At 35.9% G+C, this 10,466-nt stretch overlaps 1 protein-coding gene across 1 annotated transcript in view; it reads right to left on the bottom strand.

Moving 5' to 3' along the window:
* Klhdc10 (kelch domain containing 10) overlaps positions 1 to 10,466 on the bottom strand; it is a 67,708-nt gene that overhangs the window by 34,707 nt on the left and 22,535 nt on the right. The window contains exon 2 of the mRNA XM_023702873.1: positions 1,902 to 1,988. Within this exon, the coding sequence (XP_023558641.1) occupies positions 1,902 to 1,988 (87 nt within the window). The remainder of the gene's footprint in view (positions 1 to 1,901; positions 1,989 to 10,466) is intronic.

Below are 10,466 nucleotides of genomic sequence, written 5' to 3'. Positions count from 1 at the left end.
TTTTTTTTTTTTTTTTTTTTTTTTTTTTTTGTGGTACTGGGAATCAAACTCAGGACCTTGTACATAGTACTGTGCCACTGAGCTATAAATATGCCTGGCCCACCCCTTAATTTTTATCAATAACATTATTTATGCTAAAAGATGGCAAACAACCCTAAGTATCTTATCTTCATTAATTTAGGCCTTTTATTCTTTTCATGCTCTGAAACTTGGCTACTAAAAATCAGCTAGACACTAAATATAGAAACATCTATATAGCAGCTGTGGGACATTTTCCTAGCTTTTGTTTGAATTTCTTCAGTTAAAATTAGAAATGCTGGACTGACCAAATAGTTCAGCTGATTAAAGTGCATGCAAGCAGGGGCAGGGGCCAGTGGTTCAATCCCCAGGCCTGCTATGCCAGCGCCACCCCTGGGGCTCACTGAGACTGGCAATTGAGATGGGGCATGGTGGTGAGCACCTGCAACCCCAGCTCTTGGGAGGCTGTAAATAGGAGGATCATTACGAGTCTGATTTAGTAGCGAGACCCTGAACACCCTGTAGACCCTTCCCTAAAATACAAAAAAAAAAGAAAAGAAAAGAAAAGAAAGAATGCTAGCTTATAAGTAATTTAATAAAATAAAATTCAAGTTGCAACATTAAACATGCTGTTTAACAGTTTGGTGTATCTCGAAAAATAGTGTGAATTAGAGCTTTCTTTTTTTTTTTTTTTCCAAAAATTAAGTAAATTTTATTTTACAGAAATTTCATGTGATTTAATTAGGGTCACTTTAATGAGGCTGTCTTCAGAGTAGGTCTTTTTGAAAGAACTGAAGCTTAATCCAGCCATCCCATCTGCCTTGCCACAATTCTATCTCCACTTGAATTATGGACATTGACAACTGTGATCTTATATCCAGTTTCACCCAGCAATACATTTTTGGAGCCTAGAATTTTAATTCTACATAGAATTAGTATTTTGGCACATGACCTAGATTCTGTATCATTCCTTAACCTTTCATTTCTTAATAATGAAAGTCAGCATTTTTCAGTCAGTATTAGGCTGAACTAGAGCTTTCAATACTCTTCTGAGATTTTTTTTTTTTCTAGTGTGGAATATGTTTTGGTAGAAAAATAGAAAGTTAAGAATGTGACACCTCTAAAAGTAAGAATTGCCAGGTCAAAGGACATAAACAGTTTAAGGATTTGATATATTTTGCTAAACTGGATCTACAAAGGGTACACAAATTTCACACTTTCTTCAATATATAAGCTTTACTTTTCAATACCCTTGCCATCACTGAATATTTTTAGTCTTTGTAACCCTAATAGGCAAAAATATCTTAATGTTTTAATTTTTGTGTTTATAACAATAGTGAAGATAAATATTTGTTTATATTTACTGGCAATTCTTCTCTGTGAATTGATTATTCATTTCCTTTTACTCATTTTTTCTAGCCACCATTTACTTTAACCTATTGATTTCTAAGAAGAGCTCTTCATAAATTCATGGTATTAATCATCTGTACAAGTATTTCCTTCTTTTTATTTATGTTATCTGACATGAGATTTTTAAATTTTATATTATCACATAACTTAATCTTTTCTTTTTAAAAATAATACCTAAGAATTTTTCCTTGCTCATATTTTATAAAATTAAATCATTCAAAATTCTTTTGAATGTGGTTACAGTGAAATACCACTGAGATCAGTGAGATAATTTATTTCTACCAAATAATATACATTAGGAGATTCTAAATTCTCCAAACTTAAAATTGCAATTCCAACAATGGTCATTATAAAACTAAGTTCTAGACTTTTAAAACCAATTTTAGCTATTAAGACAAGAAATTGTTTAGAAATTCATTCAAAGTTCCCTTTAACCCATATGAAGCACAGAGCTCTTGCTAGTTATCACCCACCTCTCAAAAACCTGTTAGGGATCCTTATGATGGGACAGGACTGAATGAAGCGCCTCCTAACTGGGTCCCATCGTATTTTCTTCTTACCTGTTACCACAATTATCAGCAATAAGTCAGACACATATAGCACATGGCAAATAATACATAGTTATTGTAGTTATAAAGACAGAGAAACAGGAAACAAAACAATACTTGAATACAGAAAGGAAATAATGTAGCATTTCATTCTTTTGGAGGTTAAACTTAACATATAAGCAGTGATGAAGGTATTCAACTCTTATCTCCAAAGAACACAATTATGTGCACCTTTTTCATGGTTGTGGTTCAAAGTCTGTGTACTCCATCATCACCAGTGCCAACATGTGGCAAACATTCACCAGGAGCTTTACAAACACAAGAAACAATGAAGTTTCCACATCAGTAAATGTCAAAAAAGGAGCTCTACCCAAAACTAATTGAATGTAACACCAGCTCCTGTTCTCTTCAAGTCTTGGTATACTTCTTTTATTAGTTATAAATCAATGGGCATCAGTCTTTAAACATGAAATAAGCTGATCTTATTATAATTAAAATTATATGACAGCAACCAAATAAAACATTTACTTACTATCTTGGCACTTCCATGGGGTGGAGAAGGGAGTTCATCTGCCTTCCCAGGAAGCAAATTAACTCCATATTAACCCAGTTAAAACTTGTTTTCTTATAAAACAGAAGAAAAGTGCAATATATTTATGGAACTACTAAATGGAGTGATTTTTCTCTTCCAAAGTATTGTTAGCTCCCAAAGATAGCTCTTACTGACAATAAAAACATGTTTGTATAACATTAAAAGTTTACTAAGAGCTTCTACATATATTAACTCAGATAATTCTAAGAACAATCCTGCATCGATTCAAGTCATTTTATCAAGCACCTGCTATGCCTGAGGCCTGTGCTAGGACCTAGAGTTGCAAAAGTAATATACAACTCCTATCCTTAGGAGCTCATCCTATGATGAGGAAGGCAGATGCATAAGCAATTACATTACAGTAATGTAACTGCCTTAATAAGGGCTACAAAACCACTTTGAAGAAAATATTATTATCAACATCATTTTATAAGTAAGGAACTAAAGTAAAATTAAGTGACTACAGGGCCAGTGATATAGCTCAGCAGCACAGTGCCTGCCTGGCAAGTGCAAAGTCCTGAGTTTGATTCTTAGCACACACAAAAAAATTAATAACAACAACAATAATAATAAAGTGACTGATGATGATGATAATAGTAATAATAATAATAAAATGATTGAATGCCAGAGCCAGGATTCAAGCCTAGGTGTTCTGAGTCTAAAACACCATAACTTAAATTCCCTACAAAGAGAACAGTTTTTAAAGATGGCCTTTGGAAATTTATTCAGATGTTAAACAATAAGGTCTGGGTTCCTTACTATAGAATTTGTACGTGGAAGGGCAAGTGTGGTGGCACAGACCTTTAATCCCAGCACTCGGGAGGCTGAGGGAGGATTGCTGTGAGCTCGAGGCCAGCCTCGGCTACAAAATGAGTGCAAGGCCAGCCCTAACTGCATAGTAAAACTCTGTCTGAGAAACAATCAATTTATGGAGATACATAAATTTTGTGTAATGAAATAATATACTTACACATGTGCAGTTAATAATGTGGGACAGACTTGTAAGAAAATTATTAATCTTTTTTTAGAAAATTATTAATCTTGCAAAGGGTTTATGTTTTATTTAAATCAGTGGACCCTAAATGTGGGCCTACTGTTCACTGCTAGGATAAGGTCAAGAGTCTGAGACCAACACAAAATAAGAAAAATATGAATAGTGAGTTTTTCAAAACTATAGAATTTTCGAAGGACTACCCTTTTTTTTTTTTTTAACAGATTATATCTTATCTTTTTTTTTTTTTTTGGTGGTACCAGGGATCGAACTCAGGACCTTGCACTTGCCAGGCAAGCACTTATTCCACTGAGCTATCTCCCCAGCCCTAAAACTTTTTTTTTTGGTGGAACTGGGGATTGAACTCAGGTCCTTGCGCTCGCCAGAGAAGCACTTATTCCACTGAGCCATCTCCCCAGCCCCAAGACTATCCTTTCTTCACAGATTATAATTTTTTATTGTTAAATATTGAGTTCATGATATAATAGAAAACACTGTTTTAAAAAGAAAAAATTTGCCATCTTATATCTACATATAGCATTTTTTTTTTCTTTTTTGATGTCAGGCTTATGGCAGAACTACTGCTTTGAACCGATATGGTATATGCTGATGCCTACTGAGCCCAGCAAGGGAAGCAGTACTGTCAGAGGGTACATAAAGTGTGTAAAAACTTCCCTCACCCTCAATAAGTTTACCTAACTTCTTAGGAGAAGTTAACTTTAGGGAGACAAGACAGACACATAAAACAGACAGCAATATAAGATGGAATATAACAAGTGATTAGCTTAAAACTTGACATTTTGATGTATCAAAAGCGTTAAAATGTACATACCCTTTGACCCAGCTATTCCACTTCTAGGAATCTATTCCTAAAGAAACAATCATAGATGTATGGAAAAATGTATGGACAAAAATAATTAACTATGGTATTACTTATAATGGTAAAAATTCAGAAACACTTTCAACATCCAATGATAGTTAAGTATGTTAAATAAACATACTTAAATACATTCATATTCTACGTGCTACTTAAAGAGTATATCAACTGTTAACGTGACAAAACATTCACATATATTGCAAATGAACAAGTTATAAAACTGTATTAGAGTATATCATTTTAGTAAACAAAAAGTATATATTCATGAAAAATACAGGAAAGATATACATCAAATTTTAATTGTGGTCATCTATGAGTGTTTTTTTGTTGTTTGTTTTTTCCCATTACAATCTTTATTAATTCTAAGCTTTCTCATTGAGTAGACATTAATTTTGGACTAGAAGAAAAATAATAATTATTTTAATTTGTTTAAAGTATGATTTTAGAAAACACTGAGAGGGGCCAGGGAGATGGCTCAGTAGAATAAGCACTTGCCTGGCAAGTGCAAGGGCCTGAGTTCAATCTCCAGTTCTACAAAAAAAAAAAAAAAACCCTGAGAAAAAAATGCCAAAGTGTTAACAGTAGTTATGATTAGGGTTGCAGTAATTAGCCCTTCTTGTAACCCATGTGAAATCTAAAAATACTTTAACATAACACTGAAGGAGTAACACTGAAAACTACTGAACCAAAGCTGTAATCAAAGATCCTTTTGTGGCCAGGGATTGCCCAACATGCACAAGGCCCACATTTGATCTCCAGCACCACACGAAAAAAAAAACAAACGTTTTTTTAGAACTTCCATCAAACATCTTTGGTATGTAACTCTCTCAACAACCAGCAGGATTCTGTCACAGCACGGGTTAACACTGGCTCTGTGGAGGTTATCCAGGCTGGGCAATGAATTCAAAACCCAAATATCCTTTCATCTAAATAGCAGAAAAAAGTAAAGCCAGCAACCCAGCAGTGTAACTCTACACATATATATTTACATTTTAGTTTTAAAGGAACATATGCCTCTTCAATTAAATATAAACATATTCCTGATCTGAACTTTTGTTCATTAAAGTTTTCATTCATATACATTCAAACTGCCAATCTTCATTAGTGATTGCTTAAAAAGCAATCTTAAAAATGAAAAACACAATTTCTTCAAAGATTTCATCAAATTTTTGCTAACTTAAAAAAAAAATTAAGCCTGGTATGGTGATGCACACCGGTAATCCCAGCACTCAAGAGGCTGAGGCAGAAAGATCACTTTAAATTTGAGGCCATCCTGGGCTACAAAGTGAATTCAAGGCCAACCTGAATTTCACATTAAAACTCTATCTCAAAAAGAAAAAAATATTTTATTTATTTGGTGCAGGGTCGGGCTATGCAGCTCAGACTCATAGTGATCCTCCTGTCTCAGCCTCCCCAGCTCTGAGATTATAGGTGTGGGCCACCACACCCAGTTTCAGGCCAGTACAACACTGGGATCCAAAGCCAACTCCGGATGGGGTACCAGGGATCAAACCCTAGTCCTTACACTTGCCAGCTAGGCACTTACAACACCAACCTATCTCCTTAGCCCCTTTTTCTTTTCTTTTCTTTCTTTTTTCACTGAGCTTACTTCACTATAAACATGCATATCTAGTCACTGACTGAATGGACATGTAGCTGAGCACATCTATAAGCAAACCCACCTTCCCCCAGAAGCTATCATAAGGAAAAAATCTATAATTGAAAGAAAAAAATGGTCTTAGCAGGCTAGAACTATGAGGAACCACTAGAAGACAAAAAGCTAGGAAAATCACACTAAAGTAGAAAATCACAGTCCTACACACCCAGAGTAGAAGGCCAAAAGAAGTAGGAAGAAGGTCTCAAGGTAAAATAAGTGCAGACTTGGAAGACAACAGAAAAAAATGAAACAAAGTTCCAGCATGACTGAGAGGGGCTAGCACAGAAATCACACAAGGATGCACTCTCCAGGAAGGAGCAATAAATATGAACACCTGGATCAGAGAGACAAAACAGCTCCCCGTGTGGATGTGAACATTCAGGCTGCAGAACTGACAACCACACTAAAGAGGACTGCCAACTGGTACATCTGGCCTATCTGGCCACTGTCCTGTGTTCTCCCCACCCACAATCAGTAAAGACCTGTGACAATAAATAGGTGCAGCATTCACAAGAAAGCTAGTAAGGACTCTCATATAAGGACAAATAAACATAAAACCAAGGCTCAAATATGAAACATGAATGTTAAGGTACCAGGGAAAACTTAAGAATTCTCTATCAAAATTCCAAATCCTATTTTTTCTTTGCAGAAATGAACAAGCTAACCCTAAACTTCATATGGAAATGCAAGGAATCCAGAATTCCACAACAATCCTGGGGGCAAAAAAAAGTAAACAGGAAGACATATTTCCCAATTTCAAAAATTACTATAAAGATAAATACAATATTCAAAACACTAGGGCACTAACAGAAGGATGGACATCGAGATCAATGAAGTAGAAGTGAGGGTTTGGAAGCAAACCCAAATATCTATGATCCATCAGTTTTCAACAAGGGTGACAAGACTACTTCATGAGAAATGAATCATCTTTTCAACAAGTGGCCCTGGGCCAATAGGACATACTTTTTTTTTTTTTTTTTTTTTTTTTTTTTTTTTTTTGCGGAACCAGGGATTGAACTCAGACCCCTGCGCTTGCCAAGGAAGCGCTTATTCTACTGAGCCATCTCCCCGGCCCCCAGGACATACTTTTAAACAGAGAATTCTATACCTACTCAAATTCTAAAGAAGTCATGTATGAGAGTGAAAAAATTCATTTTTGTATGTGTAAAGATACTAAAAGTTTGCTTCCACCAGATTTCTGAAGAAAGACTCAAAGATATATATCTGGAATAAAAAATAAAGCAAGAATAACAAAGTGCAAGAAAAGAGTACGCAGAAAGAACCTGTAAGTTTACTTAAGCACTTGTCAGCTAGAAGTTAGATTGAAACACAAATTCTTATATTCAAAAGGACAATCTCAGATGGTATCAGCAGAATTAACTGTAGGGTGAGAAGAAAACTGGGAGAAGAGAAAGCAGAAGAATGTTAACATCTTTGTGCTGTTCAGAATATAAAATATACACAAAGTGAAAATACAGTCACAGAAAAAAATATAAATTTAGATATCATGTAAAAATTTTAAGAATACTGGATGATTACAATGGTAAACTTCAGGGGCCGGGGAGATAGCTCAGTAGAATAAGCACTTCCCTGGCAAGCGCAAGGACCTAGGCTCAATCCCCGGTTTTGCCAAAAAAAAAAAAAAAAAAAAAAAAAAAAAAAAAAAAAAACCACAGGAAAACTTCTCCAAACATTTAATAAAGACATATTGTCTGCTCTACACAAATACTTTCAGAGAATGATGAAATTCATTTATGAGACTGATATCAAAACCAACATAAGGGGGTCAAGGAGATAGCTCAGTTGAATAAGCACTTGCCTGGCAAGTGCAAGGGCCTGAGTTCAATCCCCAGTTCTGCCAGAAAAAAAAGAAAAAAAAAAAAAACCATAGGTATGAAAATCCAAAGCAACCAATTAAAAAATCAAACCAAAGTTACATAAAAATTATATTCGGGCTGGTGAGATAGCTCAGCAGACTAAGTGCCTGCTTAGGCAAGCACAGGGACCCAGGTTTGATCCCGGGTACCACATGCTGCAACGGTCCTGCCCTTGGGCACACTCAGTGGCGCATGCCTGTAATCCCAGCACTGGGGAGGCTGAAAACAGGAGGATCACTATGAGTCTGGGTTGTGCAGTGAGACCCTGTACAAAACACATAAATTTTAAAAATATATTTCATGGTCAAGTAAATATATTCCAAGAATATAAGGCTGATTTGAAGTTCAAAAATTAATTAGTATAATCCACCATATTAACGGAATAAATAGAAAAAAATCTGAACAAATGTAGACAAAGCATTTGACAGAATTCAGTAAAAGTAAACTCAGAAAAAAATTTCTTAATCTGATAAAAGACAACATCAATAAACCTATAGCTGATGATACTTAAAGCAAAATCATAATTACTTTGCACTGAAGTTCAAAAAGCGATCCAGGGCCATCGAGATAGCTCAGTGGTCTAAGGCACCTGATTAGGCAAGCTTAGGCAAGCACAGGGACCGAGGTTCAATCCCTGGCACCACATGCTGCACCAGCCCCACCCTAGCTGAGTGTGCCACCAAAAAAAAAAAAAAAAGCAGTCCAGGGAGAGGGATGTAGGTCACCATAACACCCTTACCCAGCAAGCCCACCACTGGGGCTACAGTCAGACAAGGGTGTTCACCATCTTCAATTCCCACAAGTGCTCACACAAGGATGCTCATGCAAGGATTCTAAGGCAACTGGAAAGGAAGAAATAAAACTATTTGCAAATGACACGATGGCATTAAGTAAAAAATCCAAAAACAATCTATAATTAGAACTAAAATTTGAATTCAGATTGGATACAAACACACAAAAAATATGTATTTTTCTAAAATTTTTCATTTTATAATAATTACAAATGGAGCCTCACCTTGTAAGAAACCATTCTCCAACTCTAAAATTCTGTAACTAGTTGACTTTGCAACTATCCTTCCTACATCATTTAACATTGATATCCTTGTAACAACTGCTATTGTCCACCAGTGAGCCTAACTATTCCTCAATATAGTTTTGTTTTACAAATACATATTGAGTAACTATTATGTGAAAAGAGTAACACTGCCTTTGGAAATATAACATGAAATTGGCTCTGGTTTGTGGATGGTAATGATACTATTTGGGGCCAATTACTAACTCAACTGATGTTAGTTATCAAAAACATTCTACAGGAACCTGAAGGCATACACATCATATGAAATCAGTCAGTTCTGAGTTTCTTAAAAAGTAGAAAGACTAGTTTTTCCAAAACACACTGAGTTTTGGTTTTATCAAGACCTATCATGCACCATACATCTATCAGAATGCATAAAATTAAAAGACTAACTATTGCCAAATAGGCATAGAAACTGGATCACTTGCCTCAAAACACTGCTGATAGAAATATAAAATGGTATAGCTACTCTGAAAAAAGGAAACTGTAGCAGTTCCTTCAAAACTAAACATGTGCTTACCATACAACTCTGCGATCACATTCTTGAGCATTAATCCCAAAGAAATGAAAATTTATGTCATTTAAACAAAAACCTCTACCAAATGTTCATAACAGTTTTATTTACAACAGCTAAAACATGGAAACACTCGTAATGTTCTGCAGTGAATGAATGGTTAAGTGAACTGTGGTATATCTATGAACTACTGACATGTGTGACAACTTGCAGTTCAGGCTGGCCTTTGTAGCCCAGTCCTTGAACTCTTGATGACCTCCTGTCTCAGCCTCCCGGTGCTAGAATTACGGGTCCAGGCAGGCATACTGTGTGATTTTATTTACATAACCTGCTGGAACTAGACAAAACCAAGGAAATGGTGAACAGATTAGTTATCACAGGTGGTTTGCTAAAAGTAGCTGGAGACTTCTGATAAAACTATTCTGTATTTTGACAGTGGTCCTTACACAAATCTACACATGTGATAAAATTATACAAATAGGTCCATATAAAACTGATAAAATCTAAGTAAAGTCAGTGGACTGTATCAATGTCTATTTATTCACTATGTTATTGTACAACTTGGAACTGGACAAAAGATATATGGATCTCATTTTTTAAATCCTTATACAACTAGGCATGGTGGTAAATATCTGTAATTCTAGCACCCGGGAGGCTGAGGCAGGAGGATCACTGCAAATTCAAGGACAGCCTGAGGTAGATAGTGAGTTCAAGGCCAGCCTTAGAGACCCTGACTTAAAAAATAATCAAATAGGGGCTGGCGAGATGGCTCAGTGGTCTAAAGCACCTACTTGAAACAAGCTTAGCAAAGCACAGGGACTGCGGTTCGATCCCCCAGCACCATATGCCAGCCAGCCCCGCCCCCTGGTGGGCTGAGCTGGCCACACACACACACACACACACACAC

This window comes from Octodon degus, unplaced genomic scaffold, assembly GCF_000260255.1.
Source record: "Octodon degus isolate 3935 unplaced genomic scaffold, OctDeg1.0 scaffold00160, whole genome shotgun sequence".
Taxonomy (NCBI): Eukaryota; Metazoa; Chordata; class Mammalia; order Rodentia; family Octodontidae; genus Octodon; species Octodon degus.
Note: the sequence above shows the minus strand (reverse complement) of the source record. Positions and strands in the feature narration are given on the sequence as shown.